Source organism: Ursus maritimus, unplaced genomic scaffold (assembly GCF_017311325.1).
Source record: "Ursus maritimus isolate PB19 unplaced genomic scaffold, ASM1731132v1 scaffold_27, whole genome shotgun sequence".
Classification (NCBI taxonomy): Eukaryota; Metazoa; Chordata; class Mammalia; order Carnivora; family Ursidae; genus Ursus; species Ursus maritimus.
Genome location: NW_024425230.1, coordinates 21,742,822 through 21,767,963, shown reverse-complemented (window position 1 = coordinate 21,767,963; position 25,142 = coordinate 21,742,822). Strand labels below are relative to the sequence as shown.

Sequence of the window (25,142 nt, the reverse complement as noted above, 5' to 3'; positions counted from 1 at the left end):
CTCTCCCACTCCCCTTGCTTGTGTTCCCTCTCGGTGGCTGTCTCTATCTCTGTCGAATAAATAAAATCTTTAAAAAAAAAATAAAGACTTGTTTCAATGGAAATATGGATACCAGGGAGTTTATTTTAAATGAAACAAACCTAAAATTTTTAAAAATTTAAATGCTACTTAATATTATAGGTGGCAAATTGTAATTTGAATCTTGATAACGCTTGGGTGGATTTATGATTACTTAGCATGTTTAAAAGTTGATTTGTTTATATAATTTCTTAATTAAAAAAATAACCTTTGTCCTGTCATATTTAGGGATTTTAGCCATTGGTTTAATTAATGAAGCCCTGGATGAAGGTGATGCCCAAAAGACTCTGCAGGCCCTGCAGATTCCTGCAGCCAAGCTTGAGGGAGTCCTTGCAGAGGTGGCCCAGCATTACCAAGACACACTGATCAGAGCAAAGAGAGAGAAAGCCCAGGTGAGTGGCAGTGAAATTGTTCCTTTCTGTTCAGAGAACTTCATCCCTTCTGGAGGTAGGGATGTTTCCTGGACACCGTTAGATTCACAGCACTAGATGTGTCACATGGGATGTGACAGTATACATTTGGATTTTGTGTGTGTGATTCTCTGTTGATGTTGTAGACACATCTCCTCTCTCTCTCACTCTCTCTTTTTTTTTTTTTTAAGAGAGGGAAGGGGTGGAGAGGGACAGAGGGAGAGAGAATCTTACGCAGGCTCCATGCCCAGCAAGGAGCCCAACACGGGGCTCGATCTCACGACCCTGAGATCATGACCTGATCCGAAATCAAGAGTCAGATGTTCAACCAGCTGAGCCACCCAGGCGCCCCCCTTTTGTGTCTCTTTAAGTAAATTCTGTGTTGAAGTATAAGATCCAAAAAAATGTGTAAGTTATGTAAGTATACAGTTGTATGAGTTTTCAAGAAGGAGCGTACCTGTGTAATTGGTACTCAGATTATGAAAAGCTTAACAGAACTGTCTGCTGCATCCCATTCTGCCCTCCTCCATCCCCCGCTACCCCACCTGCTGGTAACCACCGTCCTGATTTTTAACACCACGGTTGAATTTTGGTCTGTTTTTGAATTGTATTTGAACGGTATATAAGTACATATGTTATGTACTCTTGTATCTGGCTTCTTCTAGCCAATATAATGTTAGTGAAATTCATTTGTGTCTTTGCAAGAAGCAGTAGTTCATCCATTTTTACTGTCGTGTACTATTCCACTCTGGTTATAGATTCTGTCATTGGAAATTTTAGATTGTTTCCCACTTTCTAGCTATTGCAAATAGTGCTTCTTTGAATATTTTAGTACACGTCTCTTGATTTTTATTAGGTGTACATTTAGAAGTAGAATTTACGGGCCATAGGGAGTGCACATGTGTTAAGCTTTAGTAGATAATGCCATGTTTTTATAAGAACTTTATTGAGCTGTAATTCACATGGCATAGATCTCACCGTTTCCAAGTGTACAATTCAGTGGTGTTTAGTCTTGACAGAATTGTGTGACAATCACTGCAGTCAATTTTAGAACATTTTTATCACCCCAAAAGGAAACTGGCTCTCAGTAGTTAGTCACTTCTCATTTTCCCTCAATCTCTCCAGCTCAGGGCAACCAGCAGTCTGCTTCTGTCTGTGGATTTGCCTATTCTGGACATTTCACGTACATGGAATCATGCAACACGGGGCCTCCTTGTGACTGGCTTCTTTCATGGATCTCAGTTTATCCAAGTTGTAGCGTGTGTTCGTAGTACATCATTTCTTTTTACTGCCAGATTCCGTTCCATTGTGTGGCTGTAGCACATTTTATCCATTCATCAGTTGATGGACCTGGGTTGTTTCTGTCCATGGCTGTTAGGAGCAATGCTGCTATGAACATGGAGATTTTTGTAGGTGATTGTAACACAAACATATCTTTTAAGAAGTTTGTCTTACCACTCAGCTAGTTTGTTGAGGAAACGGACAACATTTATACCTCTTTTTCTCACGTTGCTGAGTAGGAAGTTGCCTTGTATGTCGTAGGCCCTCAGATAGTAGTTGCATGATTAAGGCATAATTACTTCTGTTCTTCTAATTGTGATCGATCTCCTTTTAGGTTCTTCCTGACTAATAACAATTTGTGGTTGGAAGGACGACACCTTTCTTTTCTGACTTAAGAGGATCCCTCCAATGAGGTTCTGGTAGCAAGCAGAAGAAATAAAAGAAATTCTTTTTTTTTTTTTTAATTTTATTTTATTTTTAAGTAATCTCTACACCCAATGTGGGGCTTGAACTCACAGCCCTGAGATCAAGAGTTGCTCTACTGACAGGGCCAGCCAGGTGCCCCTCTAAAAGAAATTCTTAATTTAGGGAGTCACCTTCTGTCTGGGAAGCCAAAGTTAGAAAACAGACCAGGGCTTTGTGTTATTGGAGCTTTTGTACTCACACCTATGCAGGCTCTGTAAGTTCGGGTTGGGATAGAGGAGTTATGGGTAATACTAAATGTTGATAGGTCCCCTTTGATTCCATTGTCAAGAGAGTAGTTGGCATTACCATGTCCTAATCATACAAATACAGCAACTACTAGGTTTCATTTAAGAGGCCCATGATTGTGCCGGATGTCAGTGATCTGAAACACAAGTCCTGTTGTGTAGTCAGGAAACTGAGGAAAAGGGATCAGCTGATTTCGTTTACTTGGTGAGAAGCAGTCGGCTGGAGGGAAGCTGTAAATGAGGCTCTGTCTTTGATGTTAATTTTGGGTCATTTGGATCAGAGCCTCCCAAACTTGGCTGATTGTTAAAACACTTGAAAAGTCGTTTTAAAAATACAGATTCCTAAGCTTTAACTCTGTTCTTGCTGATTCAGAATCTCTAACTTGGGGCCTGGCTGCAGTGGTTTTGGGAAGGCCAGTGGTGGTGGCGTTTATTTTTGCTACCATGTAAGTCCAGAAGGAACCTTGTATCTGACTAACAGAGGAGTGGGCTTTGGGAGAATAAGCTAGGTCTAGTTCCCTAAAAAAGGAAAGTCGTTGGAGGATATAACTTGCACCTGCTCTCACGCATGCTGTAAGCCTGACTGCTCCTTTTGTTTGGGTCATGGCAGTTAAAGTTTTAGAGGATGTGACTAGAGTTTGAAGCATTTCCTTTTGCGGGGGAATAACTTTCAGAGTTCATCAAAGTAGGAGAAAGGGGGAGGGCAGGTTAGAGGAAAATTTGCTTAATACTGCCAGGCCCGGCTCTGCGTAGACTGCATATTTGGTAGAATTGGCTTTTTTTAGGCTTCAGCTTAGCAGTTCCTCTGAGCCATTTTGGGAGTGGTTTTAAAAATAATCATCTGAGTTCTAAATTTAGCAAGCAAAAGATCTTAATTTAAATTTAGTCTGTAGTTTTCTTATGATATCTTTGTGTCTGGTTTTGGTATCAGGGTAATACTGGCCTCATAGAATGAACTGGGAAGCATTACTTCCTCTTCTAGGTTTTAGAAGAGTTTCTAAAGGACTGGTGTTGATTCTTCTTTAAACATTTGGTAGAATTCACCAGCGAAGTCATACGGTCTTGTGTTTTTGGGTTTTGTTTTGTTTTCGTAGAATGTGTTTTGATTACTAAGTCCATGTCTGTATTTGTTATAGGTCTATTCAGATTTTCTTCAAGTGTTCTTTATCCTTCCTTCCCTTTCTCATTGCCTTCTGGGATTTCTAGTATGCATATATTGGTATTATTAATGGTCTCCACATTAAGGCTCGGTTTGTTTTTCCTCATTCTTTTTTCTTACTGTTCCTCAGACTGTCTAATTTAAATCGACCTATCTTCAAGTTTGCTGATTCTTTCTTTTGCAGGCTGAAATCTGCTGAGTCCCTCTAGTGAATTTTTCATTTCAGTTATTGTACTTTTCAACTCCAGAATTTCATTTGGTTCTTTTTTAAAAAATAATTTGTCTCTTTATTGATATTCTCTGGTGAGACATTGTTCTTATACTTTCCTTTAAGTTCTTTAGACATGGTTTTCTTTAATTCTTTGAACATATTTAAAACAGCTGACTTAAGTCTTTGTTTCCTTTTTTTCCTATTTGAATCATGCTTTCCTGTTTTGTTTTGTTTTTCTACTTTGGTAGTTGTTTCATAGAATTTTCTTTTTTTCTTTTTAAAATTTTAATTCCAGTATAATTAACATACAGTGTTACATTAGTTTCAGGTGTACAAGATGGTGATTCAGTAATTATGTACATTACTCAGTTCTTATCATGATAAATGATATTTAATCCCCATCACCTATTTCTCCCACTCACCTCCCTTCTGGTAACCATCAGTTTGTTCTCTATAATTAAGAGTCCAGTTTTTTGGTTTATTTCTCTTTTTCCTTTTGCTCCTTTGCTTTGTTTCTTTTTTTTTTTTTTTTTTTTTTTTAAAGATTTTATTTATTTATTTGACAGAGATAGAGACAGCCAGCGAGAGAGGGAACACAAGCAGGGGGAGTGGGAGAGGAAGAAGCAGGCTCATAGCAGAGGAGCCTGACGTGGGGCTCGATCCCATAACGCCGGGATCACGCCCTGAGCCGAAGGCAGACGCTTAACCGCTGTGCCACCCAGGCGCCCCCTTTGCTTTGTTTCTTAAGTTCCATATGTGAGGGAAATCATATGATATTTGTCTCTGACTGGCTTATTTTACTTAGCATTATACTTTCTAGCTCCATCCATGTTGTCGCAAATGGCAAGATTTCATTCTTTTTTATGGCTGAGTAGTATTCCAGTTGTGTGTGTGTGTGTGTCTGTGTGTGTGTGTGTGTCTGTGTGTGTGTGACACACATACACCATATCTTTGTTATCCATTCATCTGTTGATGGGCACTTGGGCTGCTTCCATAATTTGGCTATTGTAAATAATGCTGCAATAAACATAAGGTTGCATGTGTCTTTTCAAATTAGTGTTTTTATACTCTTCGGGTAAATACCCAGTAGTGGAATTACTGGATCATATGTTAGTTCCGGTTGGTATTCATTCATTCATTCATTCATTCATTCATTCATTCATTCATTTTCTGAGAGACAGAGAGCACAAGCAGGGGAAGAGGCAGAGGGAGAAGCAGCCTCCCTGCTGAGCAGGGAGCCCGACCTGGGGCTCGATCCCAGGACCCTGGGATGCTGACCTGAGTCCTAAGGCAGATGCTCAACCGACTGAGCCACCCAGGTGCCTGTGGTAGTTCTATTTTTAATTCTTTTTTTTTTTTTTAAAGATTTTATTTATTTATTCGACAGAGATAGAGACAGCCAGCGAGAGAGGGAACACAAGCAGGGGGAGTGGGAGAGGAAGAAGCAGGCTCATAGCAGAGGAGCCTGATGTGGGGCTCGATCCCATAACGCCGGGATCACGCCCTGAGCCGAAGGCAGACGCCCAACCGCTGTGCCACCCAGGCACCCCTCTATTTTTAATTCTTTTTTCTCAAATGAAAGGTCTCACATATTTATTACTGAACCAACCGATTATTGCTGAAGCATAGTAACAGAAGAATCTTTTCCCCAACAAAACATGTCTATTGTTCAGGTAGTAGTGATATTCACAGGGTGATAGGATACAAGCATGTGACCTTCAAAATAAATATGTGTGCCATCTCTTGTGTGACCCTTATAAACCCAGTTTGGTTCTTCAGTGCCTCCTTGGAGTTGTACCTGATTTTATTACCAGTTTTCATCCTTATCCATTGGGAAATAGAATGGTTCTGCTTTTGTTTCTTGGCCGGGAGTTGCTTGATCCTGAAAGTCTTATGAGAAGACATGGTGAGGAACAGTCAGCTGCACATACCATGATGGTGGAGAAAAGGAGAGAGCTGTTTTTAGTTTTTTTGAGGAACCTCCATACTGTTCTCCACAGTGGCTGTACCAGTTTGCGTTTCCAGCAGTGCATGAGGGTTCCTTTTTCTCCACATCCTTGCCAATGCTGCTGTTTCTTGTGTTTTTGATTTTAACCATTCTGACAGGTGTGAGTTGATATCTCATTGTGGTTTTGATTTGCATTTTGCTGATGATTAGTGACACTGACATTCATGTGTCTGTTAGCCATGTGTATGTCTTTGAAGAAATGTCTCTTCATATCTTCTGCCCATCTTTAATTAGATTATTTGTTTTTTGGGTGTTGAGCTGTACAAGTTCTTTATGTATTTTGGATACTAACCCCTTATTGGAAATGTCATAGGCAAGTATTTTCTCCCATTCAGTAGGATGTCTTTTAGTGTTGATTGTTCCCTTTGCTGTGCAGAAGCTTTTATTTTGATGTAGTCCCAATAGTTTATTTTTACGTTTGTTTCCCTTGCCTCAGGAGACATCTAGAAAAATGTTGCTATGGACAGTTTATGGTTTCAGGTCTCACATTTAGGTCCTTAATGCATTTTGAGTTTATTTTTGTGCATGGTGTAAGTTAAGTGGTCTAGTTTCATCCTTCTGTGTGTAGCTGACCAATTTTCCCAAAATCATTTGTTGAAGAGACTTTTTCCCATTGCATATTCTTGCCTTCTTTGTTGAAGATTAATTGACCATGTAATTGTGGGCTTATTTCTGGGCTGTATATTCTGTTCCATTGATCTATGTGTCTGTTTTTGTGCCACTGCCATGCTGTTTTGATTACAACAGCTTTGTAATAGAACTTGAAATCTGGGATTGTGATACCTTCAATTTTGTTTTTCTTTTTCAAGATTGCTTTAGCCACTTGGGGTCTTTTGTGGTTCCACAAAGATTTTAGGATTGTATTAGTTCTGTGAAAATTCTTTCAGTATTTTGTTGGGGATTTCATTAAATCTGTAGGTTACTTTGGGTCGTATGGATATTTTAACAGTATTTCTCCTAATCCATGAGCATGGACTGTCTTTCGATTTGTTTGTGTCATCTTCAGTTTCTTTCATTACTGTTTTTTTAGTTTTCAGAGTGCAGGTCTTTCACCTCCTTGGTTAAGTTTATTCCCAAGTATTTTATTATTTTTGGTGCAATTGTAAATGTGATTATTTTCTTAGTTTCTCTTTCTGCTGCTTCATTATTAACATATAGAAATGCAATGAATTTCTGTATGTTGATCTTGTATCCTACAATGTAACTGAATTCATTTATCAGTTCTAATAGTGTTTTGGTGGAGTCTTTAAGGTTTTCTGTATATAATATCATGTCATCTACAAATGGTGAAAGTTTCACTTCTTCCTTACCAATTTGGATACTTTTTATTGTCTGATTGCTGTGGTTAGGGCTTCCAGTACCATGTTGAATAACCATGGTGAGAATGGACATCCTTTATCTTGTTCCTGACCTTAGGGGAAATTTCTCAGTTTTTCACCATTGAGCATGACTAGCTGTGGGTTCTTTATGTAGGGCCTTTATTATGTTGAGGTATGTTCCCTCTAAATCTGCTTTGTTGAGGGTTTTTATCATGAGTGGATGTTGTACTTGGTCAAATCATGCCTTCTTGTTTCTTTGAATGTCTTGTAATTTTTTGTTGAAAACTGGACATTTTAATAATGGGGCAACTTGGAAATCAGAGTCTGCCCCTTCCTCAGGGTTTACTGTTATCTTTGTTACTGTTGTTTGTTTAGTGACTTTCAATTCTCTTAAGTCATGTGTGGCCACTGAAGTCTCTGGTTGATTAGCTAGAGGTCAGCTCATAATGATCAAGCAGAGTATTAAGATTTTATTTATTTACTTATTTGGGAGAGAGAGAGTGAGCCGGGGGCAGAGAGAGGGACAAGTAGACTCTATGCTGAGTGTGGAGCCCAACACGGGGCTCCATCCCGTGACCTCCCAAGATCATGACCTGAGCAGAAACCAGGAGTCAGACCTTTGACTGAGCCACCCAGGTACCCCTAGGCAGAGTATTTTTAAATGCCTGGAACCAATAAAGCGCCCAGCCTTTGCTGAGGGCCAGTGTGCATGTTGGGGCACACCTTCAACACTCAGCCAGGCAGTTTGCAGTTCTGCCTTAGCCCTTGCTTCATGCTTGCACAGAACCTCAGGGTCAGCCAGAGGTGAGCTCTTACAGCCTTACCTACGCACATGCATTATGGCCTTCTGGATTCCCATCTCAGGAACATGTCAGAGACTTTCAACGTTCTCTGGATGTCTCATTCTCAAACTTTTCTTTTTAAGCTTTTTGGTTGCCTACTGTTTGCCTAAATTTTTATCCACTGCTCTAGACATCTGTGATACTAAATAAGTGCCTCCTACTGTTTTTAATAAATGCCCCTGGAGAAAAGGCTGTTTGTGCTGGGCAAGCTCTAGGTCAGTTCAAATGAAGATAGCCTTGTTGTTCCTTTCTAGGGACCTAACAGGTTGACTCATGACAGTTCTCTGGGAATTCAGATGGGGCTCTGAAGGAGGGTGTGTGTGTGTGTGGGGGGGGGAACAGACGGGAGTGAAGACATTTTAAAGTGCCACAAAGCTCACAGTTGTTGAATTGTACCAGTTCAGCATTTTTTCTTGAATAAACTCTCTCTGATTGCTGCAAGCCTTGGTCAATTTTTGTAGTTTTGAAGAAGTTGATGTTTTTTGCCAGGGTTTTGTTTCTTTTACGTAGGAGAGGATTTTCAGATGTCCTTACTCTACTATTTTCACTGGTGGTCACTTCTCTCTTCATTTAAATTTAGTGTTTTTGGAATATTTGCTAAAAGTGTGGATTACTAGTCATTGGGTAGTAATATCCGAATGCCAAGACATGGGTATCAGGGATTCTCAAGGAACCCATTTTATAATTACAGATATGAATGACTTGTAAATCTCTGTTCTGCTCCCCCCACCCTATAGTATGTGTGTGCACAGACGTACATACATGCATGTAGCTAAAGCTCAGCTGGTATGCACCAGTGCAGCTGTCCCTGTCGTTGGGATGTGTGAGTGTGTGCTTTACACACACTCACACACACACGTGCGCACGCGTGTGCGCGTATACGATAGCCATTCTCTTCCCCTTGTCCCTTTCCTATTTCTGTATTTTGTGGCTTTTGTCCTCTTTTACCTACAGTCGTTGCCCACGTTTTTGATTCTTATTTCTATCTCTTTACCTCTTCTGAAATGGAGCCAGTGTGCTAAACGTTAGCGTTGTTAGGGGGCAGTATTTCAGCATATTTTATGTAGCATTTTCACATTAAATCTTTTTTATCTCTGTAATCTGCACAACATCTAGCCCAGAGTTTTAACTCTGTGCTCAGTGATCTGTATTAATCTTGGGTGATCTCTTTAGAGCGTGCAGGAGAGTCTGGGGCTTTTATCATCTTATATGATCTGATTGGAGCTGAGAGAACCTGTTCTTTCCTTAGACTGGGATGAGGTGATGTATGTTGTCTCTCCTTCTTCACATTGCTGTCATTTTTCCCTGACACACCTGAGACACCCATCTGTTCTCTTTGTCTTGCCTTCCATAGTGTAGCTCTGTTACCCGTTTCTTAGGTGAGCATGCATGGATATGCATTAATTTTCTGCTTTAGTCTGCCTGGGGCAGAGAAGGCACAACTCCGAATGGTCAGAATTCTTGATAAGCTGTGCCTTCCTCTGAATGGAGGGAATGTTGGGCCAAACCTCCCAGCTCTGCGTGCAGCACATTCTGCTCAGGGGCGTCTGATGTGTGATTAACTTAAAAGCAACCATAAGAGCCTGGTTCTGTGGAAATACTTCTGTTTTTACGTGAGAGGATTTTCAGGCTACCCCTGTTGGAGACTGCACCTCCAGCCCTCAAGCATAGGACTTCTCCGTTTACATTGTCACAAACCTGAAGCGAACTCATCCTCTTGTGTCACACTGAAACTCTTGCTTAGCGTTTCTAGTATGTATTGGTGTGATTTTAGGGGGATTGTGTGGAGCCATTTTCTGTTTTCAGTAATGGAAAGTGACTAGTGGACGGAATGTACAAACTTCTGTAATTTGTTCTTGCATTCTGTTTGTCTGTGTACTCCTTTCCTTTCCTGACTGCCAGTTTCTTAAAATTGGGAGAGTGCCTCTTAGGATTCTAAGCCTAGCACTTACCATAATTTGCTTAAATGATCTTTCTTTGTAAAACTCTGCATTTGAAAGAAGTAAATCACTGTTTTCAATGTCACTGGCCTGCCTTTGCCCTTATCCTGTCACCAGTGTGCTTTATAAATTGCAGGAATGGGGGACCTCTTGGCTCTGCCGAGTGAAACACTGTGTCTCCCTCCACAATAATGTGGGAGGAAAGTGAAGCCTTCTTTGAGCTTTGGCGACTTTGGCTGTTGGGCCTCCTGAGGGCAGGAGGAGGGCAGTGAACAGGGCCACTTTGCCTCGAAGCCCAGACCCTGCTTCATCTGGCATCATAGTTGCAATTCCTGCCCCCAGTTGTCCGATTGGTGCCCTGGCAGATGATGGATTTTTGATCTGCCCTTTACCCCAGGTACTGTTAGCTCAGGCCTGAGAAACAGTTAATTTTGTTGGATGTGCCAGGATCGTCTCAGACATGACTCTCTCAGCCTGGCCACTTCAGAACCCGAGGTGCCTCACCTCTTGTGGAGAAGACTGCCATCCTAGTCTCCTGAGCTGGTGCTTCCTATACAGACTTTCAGAAAGATGAGCAAACAGAGGACCCTGTTGGAGACAGTTGAAACTTCTATAACCTCAGTACGTGACCCCTGAAATCTAAGTTGGTATCAGAGGTTTCCATTTGTGACCCTCCTGCTGAGACTAGGTAGGTGGCAGAGTATCGAGTGTGCTGCCTGCACCCTCACAGCAATGAGTCCCCGGAGCTACTCGCGAAGCCACTTGCCCAAATCAGAGAGTGGTAGCCAGATTCTTGGAAATTGGAACATACTACAGAAGGATATTTCTGTCAAGCCAGTTCTATTTAAAATGCCTTTCAGAGCAAACGATTGCCAATAAACGACTTGAAAAAAAAATGGGGGGCACCTTAGTGGTTCAGTCAGTTAAGCATCTGATTTCAGCTCAGGTTGTGATCTTAGGGTCGTGGTACCAACCCCCATGTTGAGCCCAGCACTAAGTGGGGAGGCTGCTTAAGATTCTGTCTCTTCCCCCTTCTTCCCCTGCCCCTCCCCCCCTGGCTCGTGTGCTCTCTCTCTAAAAAAAAAAAAAAAAAAAGTCCAAGATGTGCTTAGAAAGAAGGAAATAAGCTAACACTACTATTTCATTTGTGTCCCTAATATTCAGCTCAGACTGCACTATGGACCTGTGAGGCTTTTGTTGGCCATGCTGAGGAAACTAATGACCGTTTTTTATGTTTCTGTGTGAAAGTGTGTTTTTAAGTTTCCAACAACTGATGCAACATTCAGGTTTTAGACTATAAACTGGGGATATGTTTAGATCGCCTGTAATGGCTCCTGGCTTTACCTGTGATAAAGTCTGATGCTCTTAAAAACAGTAGTCATAGAGAATCTCAGTTTTGTTGGCAAAGGGGCTTTCTAAAAAGTATAGCATGTTCATATTCATGGCGTAACAAATTCCCTAGGCCCCTTCCCAGTTTGGTCCTTCTGCCACTTCTAGCTGCTCTTGACCTCTTGAACCACTCGCCTGCATCTTCGTGTACCCGTCACCTGCATCTGAGGCATGTCTCTTGTACTCTTTTACCAGGCTTTTGATGCCCGGCTGCTTCCACTTGACTATTTGATGTGTCTTGTGTGTTTGAAACTTCCTCATCTGCATCTGATTGAGTCTCAGAAGCCCCCTTGATCTCTTGTACCCTAATTCCATAACTCTGACATTGTTTTGCTTTTTCGTGGTGCATAGGAAACCCAGGACGAGTCAGCTGTGTTATGGTTGGATGAGATTCAAGGTGGAGTCTGGCAGTCCAACAAAGACACCCAGGAAGCACAGCGGTGTATGTATCGGAGGCTCACTTCTGTTTCTATGGCAGGCGGGGGCGGCACCGGGCTCCCTACTTCAGTATTCAGCTCGGTGGAGAGATGGGGTGTGGGCAGGGGGCAGTTGCCAGCAGGCGAACAGTTGGTGAGGTAGTGTGTGGCTTTAGACACTTTCTGAACTGTTCTGGTGACAATTCTCTTCCGGGATAGTTGCCCTAGGAATCTATGCCATTAATGAGGCAGTGGAGAGTGGTGATGTTGGCAAGACACTGAGTGCCCTTCGTTCCCCCGATGTTGGCTTGTATGGAGTCATCCCCGAATGTGGTGAGACTTACCAGAGTGACCTTGCTGAGGCCAAGAAGAAGAAACTGGCAGCAGGTGAGTTACAGGGACATAAATATGTGCCCTGAAAGGAAAAGCGTGAATCTATGAGGGGTCAGCTATAGGGAAGCATACTTTAGTGTAGAAGCACAGTATGTAGGCTTATTTTAAAGCCCCTAAGGAGATAATTCCCCTACTAATATATATATATATTCTCACACCCCCCCTCCTGGCAGCTGTGTTAAAAAGGTCAATTTTCTGAAAAGGCAGGAAGGATCCAAATATTTGACGATTTATCTTTCTTAGGGCGTCATAAGTTCTGATTGCCTAAGTTTACAGATAGTTAAAAGTAGTTTATCTGCAGAAAGAGGGGAATAAAGATAAGAATTTTCATCCCATTGCATGGCCTTTTTTTTTTATTAACTGGAGAGGCTGAATGGTTGCAAATCTTTTATCAGAATAGTTTCCTGACACACAAGATCTTAGATGCTGGCTTTGGAAGGAACAAAGTTAATCAAGGTCAGTTCCACAATTGGACTTCATATTTACTTTTATAACGTAAAATGAGTGAGCTAAATGAGACACGACAAAGCCATGATTTTAGAGGGACTTAGGATGCCCCCTTCTCTTACGGATGCAAGGAACAGGTTTTTGTAATGGTTCTATTTAGACCCTGGCCAGAATAGTCCTGCAGTGTTAGATAGATGAGTATGGGAAGTGTGGCTCTGGGTTTCTTTTATCTTTCCTTCATTTTCTGTCAGGAGATAATAACAGCAAGTGGGTGAAGCACTGGGTGAAAGGTGGATACTATTACTACCACAACCTGGAGACCCAGGAAGGAGGATGGGAGGAACCCTCGGACTTTGTGCAGAATTCAATGCAGCTTTCTCGGGAGGAGATCCAGGTGGGTCACATTTCCTCACAAAGACAAGAAGCCGAGAGAACGTGTTCTAGAGCGAATATTAGTGAGGAGGACAGGACCCGTGGTTAGAAGCCCGAGACTAAAGTTAAGGCTATAGAACAAACTATGTGGACTAGTTTTTTCCGTAGTGGTTGGGGGAATGACTGAGGGCCTAAATTAATAAAGCATCTGAACTGTAGAATGAAGTCAGGTCAGTTGTGTGCTCATTAAAGAAAACTTGGATGATCAGGAAAAAAGAAAAATGAAAAGTTGCTGTAACTCCTTGTTAAATGCAGTGACTGTTAATCTCTCTGATTTGCCTTTCCAGTCTTTTCTTACTGTTCCACAAACTACAGACCATGCTGTTTTGGAATATAACCTGCATTTTCAAATATGCTTAGCATTTTTTTATAGCTGCTTTTAAAGTGCTTTTCCCCCATCCTCTGTGTGTTTGCTTATGCTGTTCGTTCTTACTGGAGTTCATGCATTCATTCAGTAGCTACTCACACCTCCTTGAGTGTAGCAGGCTCTCGTCTAAGCAATGGGGGTGCGGTCGTGGACAACACAAGTCCCCGCTGTCACAAGGTGTCCCTTCCCTGCCATCTACATCTGTCAAACTTCTACCCATCTCAGGTATCACCGCCTTGATGATTTTTTTTTTAAGTTTATTTAAGTAATCTCTACACCCCATGTGGGGCTGGAACTCACGACCTCGAGATCGAGAGGCTCTTCCCACTGAACCAGCCAGGCTCCCTACCTCAATGAATCTTTTTAAAATACCCTTTCCTTTCCCCCTCCAACTTCATTTGAAGTCCCCCCCACAAGAACTTCATAGTAATTCAGAATTTAACCAACTTGGATTTGAATTTCAGTTACATCTATACTTGTCTCATGCCCACTTCTGGTTTTTAAAGTCAGCTGCTGAGTTCGCAGGGCTTGTGCGTAGTAGCCACGTATCTTGTCCTGGATGGGCTCTTGAGCCCTTTTAACATTACTTGGTGCTGAGCTCACGCTCATTAAACTGGAGTTGTCTAATGAACATTAAAAGAGAGGAAAAGGTATCAAGGGGAGATGTTCAGTGAGCTCCTATAGGTCGTAGTTAGAAATGTTATTTTTATTTTCATTTATTTTTTTAAGTAATCTCTACCTCCACTGTGGGGCTCAAACTCACGACCTCAAGATCAAGAGCCAGGTGCTCTGCGGACTAAGAGGCACAGAGGTTCCTAGAGAGAGGGGACAGTACAGCATTTCCCAGCTCCTGGGAAGAACCGCAGTGCCCGTGTGTGTGAAAAGTGAGATGGTCTCTTTATTCAGAACACCTGGCAGAGGGATGAGTTTCTGTCTTGGGCTTAAAGTTCTCCTCTTACTTTCCTGGTGTTTCATCTTCTCCGCTAATGATTTCACCATGAGGAAATTTAACGAAAGCCCTTGAACTCTGTGAGTGTTGAGTGGGGTGTAAAGATGTGTGAGAGTCTCTGCCTTCCCGTTGTTCCCACTGTGGTGGTGAAAGCAGCACGGGGATGAGTCCTGCAGTGTGAGGCAGACAGAAACAGATGCCCGAAAAACAGTGACGTGGAAGGAATGTTGAGGAAGCAGCTAATTTTGTTCTGGAGAAAGACGGCACATACAGTATTTCAGCAGGCACGGAAAAGAGGAAGGGACTGTGTGGGGAAAGGCCCAGAGGACTGGGGGAACATGGGCCAGTTACGGGGAGACGAGTGGTCCTGGGCCTGTTAACTGGCAATGAGGAGAGGCTCAGGTGAGTTTCCAGGGCCTAACATGCCTCATTAAGGAAGCCAGGCCACCTCTTCTAGCAGAGTGATTTTTAACTTTGAGTCAGACACCCCTTTGATTAGCTCATTAACTTCCACAGAGACACTCCTACGTAGTATTTTCTTTTTAAGATTTTATATATTTATTCGACAGAGATAGAGACAGCCAGCGAGAGAGGGAACACAAGCAGGGGGAGTGGGAGAGGAAGAAGCAGGCTCATAGCGGAGGAGCCTGACGTGGGGCTCGATCCCATAACGCCGGGATCACGCCCTGAGCCGAAGGCAGACGCTTAACCGCTGTGCCACCCAGGTGCCCCCTACGTAGTATTTTGCATATGGACCGAACTAGAATTTTAAACGGGAGGGATGTTTCTTCACTTTGGTGCAGGAACTAACCTCCCTTAAAAAAAAAAGAATGGCCATCAAATTGGATTCTCCCACTTTCCACTTCCTGTACTTCAGTGAAGTTGGATCTTCACTGAATCCTTAATCATTTTCTTCTCCAAACCTTATCATTCGTCTTGTCTCTGATTTCATTCTCCCTGTTCCTCACCCACCTTGTACTCCTTCTCCTCTCATAGTTCCAGTTATTCTCATATGTAACCTGGATCTGTGCTTTTTTGAATTGTGTGTGGGCACGTGCATGCGTGTGTGTGCGTGTATGCATAAGTGTGTGGAAGTCCCCCGGGGATCTTGGTAAAGTGGAGACAGATTCCGTGGGTGTGAGAGGCCTGAGAATCTGCATTTCTGACAGGCTCCCCTGTGATGCTGTGCCGTTGGCCCATGGGTATACTTCTCAGTAGTGGGCTGCATACATAGTCATGTTGCCTTCATTGTAGGAAAAAAAAGACAAATATTTTTAAAGCCTGTGGAGTGTTCCTGATTTGGCCTTGCCTACAAATTTGTCATCTGTTTCTTCTTGCTGAATGCCTTAAAAGTTAGTCTGGCCCCTCACTAATTCATTCCCTATTACCACTCACCTCTTAGCTCACAGCAGTATGGTTTCCTGTCCAGCTTTCACTTCAGTAAAACTCTTGCTTTAGAACTTACCAATAGCCTTTTAATTGCCAGGGTCACTTAGGAGATCTCCTCATATTTGACCTCTCACTGTGTTCTCTTCCTTAAACTTGCGACTCTTGGCATCTTTAGTGCGATTCTATTCTGGTTTTCCCACTTCCATCTCCCTCGCTGCGGGCCTTCTCTCCCTCTGCCTGAATCCCATCAGGATGCTGCTGGCCTCCTTCTCTTCTGCTGCTTCTTCCTCTGCGGCCTCCTTCAGGTCTGTGGCCCTAGCTCTCTCCTTTGTGCTTATGAACCCCAGATCTTCTCCCTCCAGACTTCAGGCCTTCTCCTAACCACCAGCTCTGCCTTTCCATGTGCAGTCTAGCAGTCCAGCAGACACCTCAAACACGGTCTCATAGAAAAACAGCCTGTGACAGTAAATAAAGGTGTATTTTTTTCTCACATAAAATAATTCTGGAGTCAGGCAGTCCACCAAAGGTGTGGTGGCTCCACAATGCCATCTGTTCCCAGGATCCGTCTGTCTTTCTGCTCTGCCATTCTTAGCACGTGGTTTCCACTCTCAAGGTCACCTTGTCGTCCAGAATGCCCGCTTGGAGCAGCAGCCATCCAGTTACCAGTTCAGGCAGGAAGTAGGAGGAAGGAAGGGAGAGCAGAGAAAGTGTGCCAGCTATCCGTCTCACTTAAGAAGCTTTCCCAAAGGTCTTCCCAAATGACTTCTGCGGACACCGCACAAGCTGCTTCCATCCCCAGCCCGTGTAGTCTTTTAACTGCACATGTTGTTGGCCAGAAAACAATATCAAGGCTCTGATACCAAGGAAAAGGGAAACGTGGATGTTAGGGGAGTAACCAGATGTTTGCACTGTTCTCGCTGCTGCTGTGCCCACTCAGGCCCAGGTCACCCCTCACTTGGATTACAGTGACAACATTCCTATTCACCCACTCACGCCAACCTGCCAGCTACTCTGATAACAGTCTTGCTTCTCCAAAAATAAGTCTCCTGGCTCTGTTCCTCTGTTGGAAAGTGTGCTGCTTTCTCCGGGGCCTATAGCCCCAGTCCACGTACTCTGGGCTACTTTTCAAGGCCCTTTGCAGTCCGGCCATTCCCCTGCAGTGTCCTTCCTCCACTGTGGCATTCTAGGGGCTTCTGGGACTCGGTACCCAGCCCTGTGTTGTACCTGCCATTCTGTCCTCTTGTCAGCAAGCACCATTCCTGGCACTCAGTGTTGGGTAGGTGAGTGTGTAAAGGACATCGTGTGTGTATTTGTAACTTTTTTTTTTCTTTTTTTTTTTTGATGTGAGAACAACTTGGTCCTAAGAAATAGACCTGAAGTCTTCATTCCCTCTGCTTCGTTAGAGATGTGGGGCAGACTTAGGAAGCCATGAGGGTTGGTGTGTGCGCTGTGGATGAGAGAGGTTCAAGTGTCCCTTCCCCCCGTGTATGTCCTCCAATGTGGCCGAATGCTTTTGCAGAGCTCCATCTCTGGGGTGACGGCTGCGTACAACCGAGAACAGCTTTGGCTAGCCAACGAAGGCTTGATCACCAAGCTGCAGGCTTGCTGCCGCGGATACTTGGTTCGACAGGAGTTCCGATCCAGGATGAACTTCCTGAAGAAACAAATCCCTGCCATCACCTGCATTCAGGTATCTCAGACCGTTCTGCAGACAGCAGGGGGGCCTCCGGAGCAGGGGCAATAAGCAGACAGCTCGTACGATCAAATGAGAGTGGTGTTTGCCCTCTGGCTTCTTGGTCTCTCCCTTTTTTGACAAGTGCTTCCTTCTTATTACTGTTGTAATCAGAATAACCAGAGTGTGCTGGATAGTTTTCGTGGTGAGTTGTCAGACAGAGGCAGTTCTTCTTGGGTACCGCGTTGTCTTCTAACACTGTTCTTTTGTGTCAGATTTGAATCTTGAGGGAAACAACTGTGGTTTGACTACGGTGACAGATAGCATGGTGTCACAGGAAGGATTCCGATTTAGGAATCGAGGCCCTACCTCTACCAGGTGGTGGTGAGCCCCTCTAAGTTTGCTTCCTCATTTGTAAATGGGGATACTAATACTTACCTTCCATACCTGATTTGTTGTAAGGAGCCAATAAGAGAACCAATAAGGCATGAAGTGCTGTGCTGACATTGGGGAAGTGGGAGGTAGCCCTGTGCTTTCCTGGTGGAGGGACAGCCCTCATCCTCATTCCCCTGTCACCGCTGGGCGTGGTCCTTTGGAAAGCTTCATCGTGAATTGCTCTTCAGTAATGGGTGAAGATGAGATTTTTTTTTTTAACTTCCTCTGATCCTTGGGAAATAATATGTCAACTGTAACGTTTGATGGTTTCAGTCCCAATGGAGGGGATACAAGCAGAAGAAGGCATATCAAGATCGCTTAGCTTACCTGCGCGCCCACAAAGATGAAGTTGTAAAGGTATGGTAGTCCGACAGCGTTTCTCAGCACGGGACGTGAGTGTGCTCTGTGTTGAGAAGAAGGACTGTTCTAATTTCCAGGATCCCTTCTCCACAGATTCAGTCTCTGGCAAGGATGCACCAGGCTAGAAAGCGCTATAGAGATCGCCTGCAGTATTTCCGAGACCACGTAAGTACCCTTGGCTATAAGGACCAGTAGAATTAGTTTTGCTTTATTTTTGGTGAACAAATGAACAAAGGAATTTCTTCTTCTTTGTTCCCTAGATAAATGACATTATCAAAATCCAGGCTTTTATTCGGGCAAACAAAGCTCGTGATGACTACAAGACTCTCAGTGAGTAACTGTGCTCGGCAGACAAGAGTTGAGGCAGTGGTTGAGAGCCACCAGGTTCTGGGTACTCTCCACGGATCTCTTTTCTGGTCCTGAAGGCAAGGCTTGGGGGCTAGGGTGCTGCGTGTGATGTAAGTCCCTTTTCTAACCCGTGGCTCAATGTCTTGTTGCTTGCCATCTTAACCTGTGTCATAACATAGCAGTAACACGACTGAGAAGGCTGCACTTGCTGGTTGTCTTTGCACATCTCGAAAATAAACAAATACTTTATGTGTGTATAGAGTTATTTTTTCAAGACAATGCCAACATTTCCCCAAGACTTAGAACTTCTTCTGGTAATTCCATTACATGCCTGACACATGCTTTCTTTCTGTCAGTCAACGCTGAGGATCCTCCGATGATTGTGGTCAGAAAATTTGTCCACCTGCTTGACCAAAGTGACCAAGATTTTCAGGAGGAGCTTGATCTTATGAAGATGCGGGAAGAGGTCATTACCCTCATCCGTTCTAACCAACAGCTAGAGAATGACCTCAATCTCATGGATATCAAAATTGGACTGCTCGTGAAAAATAAAATCACATTGCAGGTATGGTCCAGCACCAGCAGAAACCTTGGGGCCCTTTGTCCTGCCTGGTACCCCCTGCCTCACCCGTTCTGACTTGCGGGTAGGGTGGAGGCTGGCTTTCTTCTCAGCTAGTGCCATGCATTCTTTAAAAATTACATAAGGTGCTAGAAAGGTTCTGGCTGGGCCGAGGATGTCAGATCTCCCCGTCCTCCTCCCCTTCGACCTTTCCCTGAAGCCCCTCAATTAAATGGTTTGATCCTTTAAAAAAAAAATTTTTTTTTTACATAAGAAACGAAATAATTCAGTACCAAATTTTAAGTAGAGAAAAAGATAAAAAATCATCTTGTAATTCTACCCCCCACGGTCATTTTGTGTCCTCCATTTTCACTTAATATTGGAGGATAAGATACTTCACACATGATCACTTGTCATAAATACTATTTTTAATGGTAGTACCTATCTGACATTGAGGTTGTTTTTCAAGTTTTTATTACAAATAACATTGCAGTTAATGTCTTAGTGAATACGTAGCTCTTACGGTATTTAAGACTTAGTTTTTAATATAGATTCCCAGAAGTTGGTTTCCTGAGTCTGTGGACGTTTTTATAGTGCAGGTTCTTTTTTTTTTTTTTTTTAAGATTTTATTTATTCATTTAAGAGAGAGAGAGACAGAGCACAAGCAGGGGAAAGGCAGAGGGAGAAGCAGATTCCTTGCTGAGCTGGGAGCCCAGTTCGGGGCTCAGTCCCAGGACCTGGACATCATGACCCGAGCCGAAGGCAGACACTTAACCATCTGAGCCACCCAGGCGCCCCAGTGCAGGTTCTTAATAGGGAGGTGGAAGTAGGAGATTGGACTGGTGTGCTGAAAATAGGGTACGGTGTAGCGATTCTAAAATAGTTAATGGGATCGGCCAGTGCAGCAGACTTTCATGCAAGTTTTTTTGGTGTTCCAAGACCTTTCCTGCAGTGCCCAGTTTCATCTTTCAAAGCTGTTTGATTTATGTGTATGTTTTCATTTCCAGGATGTGGTTTCCCACAGTAAAAAACTTACCAAAAAAAATAAGGAGCAGTTGTCTGATATGATGATGCTAAATAAGCAGAAGGGAGGCCTCAAGGCTTTGAGCAAGGAGAAGAGGGAGAAGCTGGAGGCTTACCAACACCTGTTCTACTTACTGCAGGTGAGCGGCTCCTGGGGCTGGTCTTGTAAGGCTTAGCTTCTTTACTTTCCCACAGGAAAACTGTAGCCACACATCTCTGTTGACAGTATTTCTGGCACCCACTGAGGGGTGAGCAAAGGGCTGTCTTATTTTTCTTGATTACTTCTGCACGTTCTAATCCTTCAAGTTTAAAAGAATGTGAATATTTATGCCAGCCTTTGCATTATCTAGAAATTACATATCCCTTGGTCTTATTTCAGACAAACCCCACTTATCTGGCGAAGCTGATTTTTCAGATGCCCCAGAACAAGTCCACCAAGTTCATGGACTCTGTAATCTTCACCCTGTACAACTACGCATCCAACCAGCGCGAGGAGTACCTGCTTCTACGGCTCTTTAAGACCGCACTCCAGGAGGAGATCAAGTATGAGCAGAGTGCTGTAGGCGCGGGACCCCATCCCCCTGTCATACACACTTACAGTTCGAACTGCAGGCCTGCCTGTACTTCTGCTTGACTTCAGTTACCACTGTGATCCATGTGAAACACTTACTCGAGAGAAGCTTCTAGTTTTTAAATCACAGACATAAAATGTTGCTGCTTCGAGGAGGTAGTAGAAGAGATTTGCTAAAGTGATTTTAGGAAGATTCTATATTAAGATAAGATTTTTAAAAAGCTGATCCAAACATGAAGATTGCACATTTTTTTTTTAAAGATTTTATTTATTTATTCGACAGAGATAGAGACAGCCAGCGAGAGAGGGAACACAAGCAGGGGGGGTGGGAGAGGAAGAAGCAGGCTCATAGCGGAGGAGCCTGATGTGGGGCTCGATCCCATAACGCCGGGATCATGCCCTGAGCTGAAGGCAGACGCTTAACAACTGCGCCACCCAGGCACCCCAAGATTGCACATTTTTATCGAATAAAGGATCCGTTCACGTTCCTGTGATCGGTTTTGCAAACAGCAGGAGGGTCCTGGGTTCAGGTCAGTTTCAGGGAATGTTTCTAGAGAAAGAGCACATACCTCTTTCCTTCCAACTGTTCTCTTCCCAGGGGATAGGGTCTTTCTTTAAGTAGATGTTCTCTCTTTATGTTGATAGATTCTGTGATTCGTTTCAGTTGAATTTGTATATGATGTTTTATAGGTCAAAAGTAGATCAGATTCAAGAGATCGTGACAGGAAATCCCACAGTCATTAAGATGGTTGTGAGTTTCAACCGAGGTGCCCGGGGCCAGAACGCCCTGAGACAGATCCTGGCCCCTGTCGTGAAGGAGATTATGGACGACAAGTCTCTCAACATCAAAACTGACCCTGTGGATATATACAAATCTTGGGTGAATCAGATGGAGTCTCAGACAGGAGAGGCAAGGTATGGCAGCCACAATACCTTTTCCTTTGGTATTTTCATTATTTTCTTTTTTAAGCTGTTAACCTTTGATTTATAAAGTAATAACTGTTCAGATAGTTTTTCCTTAGAAACCTCTTCTTTACATTGTTGACCTGGTAATTTATCCACACACTTAGCACATATTTATTGAGCACTTACTATGTGCCGGGCGCTGTTAGGTATACATACAGTAATACAGTAATGAACGAACCAGACAAGCTCTCTGCCCTCTGTTCATAGTTTCTTGCATGGAAGAGGCAGGTACCTAAAAATGAAATGACAAATTGAGAGTTTTACGAAGTCTTCCCTAGGGAACTATAATGGGGAGTTCAAGAGGGAGCTAACTTAGGTAGAGTGGTTAGGGAAAGCCTCTGTGAGAAGGTGAAATTTCACGTAGCTGAGGCCTAAAGGGTAAGGTGGGGCCAGTCTTGCTGAGAGCCGGGTGCAGCGTATTCGTGTCTGAACGCTCTGAGGTGGAAGGAGTTTGAGAGTCCGGGACCTGAGGGGACATTGGCATCACTGGAGATGCACCTGGCCCGGAAGACTTGGTGCGTGAGATCACTGGGTTTCGTTGAAGAGGAGGAGATGGTGTGGGGCGGCCCTGGCATCCTGGGGGCGGGTTGGACTAATGTAACTCAGGATTTCTGGGCCAGGGCAGCAGTTTAAGCACCAGCATGAACACATCTAAAGAAAGGTGTGTCAGTAGAATGTGCGTAATGCTGGGAAGTTACGGTTCAGAGAGCCAGCATGTGTCTGCTGTTCTCCAGCCTGAGTGAGGACGGAGAGGGTGAGCAGCTTGGTTCAGGGTGGTTTTTCCTGGTGGTTGTGGAGCAGCGTGAGGTCGTGCGTCAGTTCTCTGGAGCTGAGGAAGAGTGGCTCTCCGTACCATCGCTACTCAGAGTATGCTCCGTAGACCGGTAACTGAAAACCCCCTGTCTCAACACACTGTGGAGTTCAGCCGGTGTTTTTCATAGCCGCACTTTCTCAGGGAAGGGAGCAGTATGTTGACTATATCCTGGCTCAGGCCTCTTCCCGTCCTGGACTGATGTGTAGACTGGTACCAGCTCACACGTTGAACAGTGCTGCCCAGTCGTGTTCTCCAGGTGCCTGGCCCCCAGGCAGAGGGGAGGGTGCACTCTGGATAGAGAACAGCCGCTCTGCTGACTCTGAGAAAGGCCTTATCCCCTGTGGGGATCATTGGGCACCTGATCTGTTTCTCAATAATGTGTAAGTCTGTCACCAGGAGGCAGGTCGTTGCTGGGCGTGGTGAAAAGTCCATTTTTGTTTTGCCCTGTACACCTGAGGCTCAAATCTTGGAATGTGGTTGACAAATGCTGTTCTGGACTGGGGAGTTTTGCCTGCAACCGAGGGCATCCCTACATGACGGGCACTGGCTCAAGGGTACTGAGATATCCCTTCTCATGGTCCATGAGTCAGTCCTTTTTAGATCGAAGTTCCGGGAGGCATTCTGGGTTTGTTTTTTTTTTTTGCCTGTGAGTGCCTATCACAAACTAGTGTCTTTCTTTGTTTTTCATAAAATGGAAATTGATTTCAACACATTTTTGCCAGTGATAGCTGGGAGGTGTAACGGTGCAGTGGGAGCCGATCGTGCCTGCGGGCCTCACGGATAATTGAGCTTCAGCCACCAGACACACAGACTGGGACCTGGTCCCCTCTTGGGAACGTTCGCCTCTAAAATCTGAGAAATGTAACATTCTGTTCTCCGACTTCACTCACTGTGTCGAGCACTTTCACTCCCTTTGCTCATTGCTACTTTTTATCACATGTCGTTTGCCCATAAAGTTACACATTTTACTGATAGGAAAGAGGTATAGAACACATAACTTACAAATAATAAAATATATGATACTCTTCTAAATTCCATGTAGCCAGTTTCACACAGAACGCTTTTACTGATTTTTGCTGAATTCTTGTGTTGGTAGTCTGCTTAGTTGTAATTCAGACACACCACGACAAATGGATATGTAGCCCTGTCTGCTTGTATCTGTTTTTTATTGCTCCTGTGACAAATTACCACAAACTTGGTGGCTTAAACCAACAGAAATTTACTGTTTCCTAGTTGTGGACCCAGAAATCCAAAATCAGTATCAGTGGGCTGAAAGCAGGGTGTCGGCAGGGCCGTGCTCCCCGTGGAGGCTCTAGTGGGAAATCCATTCCTTGCCTCTTCAGTTTCCGGTGGCTGTTGGCATCCTTGACTTGTGGCCGCGTCACTGTAGTCTGTCTGTGTGGTCACATCGCCTCCTTTTCTGTGTGTGCTTAGTCCCCCCCTGCCTCTGTCTCTTTAGAACACTTAGGATTAGATTTAGACCACCCAGAGAATCCGGATAATCATTATTACTTTTTGACCTCATTGGCAGTACTGGAACCTTGACCCCTGCATTTCATTTTTGTCTTTCAGCCCCTCCTGTCCTTCCCAATTAAGTCTAGCACGTCTACTGTTTTCCTCCCAGTTTCTTCAGACTCTCCCTGAGTGATCTTATCAGTTCCTCAGGCTTCAGTTCCTGTGTATAACGTTGCTTCCTTCACCAGTACCCAGAGTCACCACATTCCACTGATTGTGTCCCCTTAGCATCTCAGATCTGTCCCCTTGGTCCCCACTGCTGCATCCTTGTTCGTGCCCTCATCAGTCCTTGATCAGGCTGTGGCACTAACCCATCTCTTTTCATCTGTGACTGTCCATCTGTAATGCATTCTTCATGGGGGGCCAGAAAAATCTTCCTCAAGTTCTGGTCTCCTGTCTTTTAGTGGCTCTCCCTGGCTTCCAGGAAAGTCCAGACCTCTCAGTGTTACGTGCAGGGCCAGGTTCTTTACTGACCACCTCATTTCTCTTTCTCTTCCATTGCTCTGCGTTTAATCTTCTGTCCTGGACGACAGTGTTGCTCCCTTTTTCCTGAGTTCAGGTGTCCCTTATGGGAGTTTTTCTCCATTCCTCCTGTCTGGGTGGCAGCCCCTTCTCTTTGGCTCTGTGACACTCGGTCAGCTGCTTATTTTTATAGCACAGTATGTTCACCAGTATCTGTGTGTCTCTCCCACCTGACTGTGAGACACTCAGGAAGCTGTCGTGTCTTACATACCTTTTATCCCAAGGGCCTGTCACAGTGCCTGGCACATAGTTCTAGGCACCCAGCTTACAGCTGAAACCCTAAGCTTAAATTCTGGCCCCACCGTTGACTGGCTCTATGAGCATGAGCAACTTACGTGATCTCTCTGGGTCTTTCTGTTCCTGAAAGACACAGTCCTGCGTTGAGCTGTTCCTGGCTGTTACCTAACACAGTTGGGGATGATTTTTGCTTTCCTAGCAAACTGCCCTATGATGTGACCCCTGAGCAGGCTCTAGCTCATGAAGAGGTCAAGACACGGCTAGACAACTCCATCAGGAACATGCGGGCCGTGACAGACAAGTTCCTCTCAGCCATCATCAGCTCTGTGGACAAAATCCCGTGAGTGCCATGAGTCGTGACCCCGGATAGAGCCCAGTAT

The 25,142-nt window shown here is 44.0% G+C and overlaps 1 protein-coding gene across 1 annotated transcript in view; it reads left to right on the top strand.

Annotated features, from left to right (window-relative positions):
- The window catches only part of IQGAP1 (IQ motif containing GTPase activating protein 1), a 101,359-nt gene that overhangs the window by 58,855 nt on the left and 17,362 nt on the right, over window positions 1-25,142 (top strand). The window contains exons 15-27 of the mRNA XM_040642830.1: window positions 307-470; window positions 11,699-11,789; window positions 11,983-12,150; window positions 12,855-12,997; window positions 17,260-17,430; window positions 18,121-18,204; window positions 18,301-18,372; window positions 18,468-18,537; window positions 18,912-19,120; window positions 20,122-20,277; window positions 20,517-20,680; window positions 21,399-21,623; window positions 24,962-25,102. Coding sequence (XP_040498764.1) covers window positions 307-470; window positions 11,699-11,789; window positions 11,983-12,150; window positions 12,855-12,997; window positions 17,260-17,430; window positions 18,121-18,204; window positions 18,301-18,372; window positions 18,468-18,537; window positions 18,912-19,120; window positions 20,122-20,277; window positions 20,517-20,680; window positions 21,399-21,623; window positions 24,962-25,102 — 1,858 coding nt within the window. The remainder of the gene's footprint in view (window positions 1-306; window positions 471-11,698; window positions 11,790-11,982; window positions 12,151-12,854; window positions 12,998-17,259; window positions 17,431-18,120; window positions 18,205-18,300; window positions 18,373-18,467; window positions 18,538-18,911; window positions 19,121-20,121; window positions 20,278-20,516; window positions 20,681-21,398; window positions 21,624-24,961; window positions 25,103-25,142) is intronic.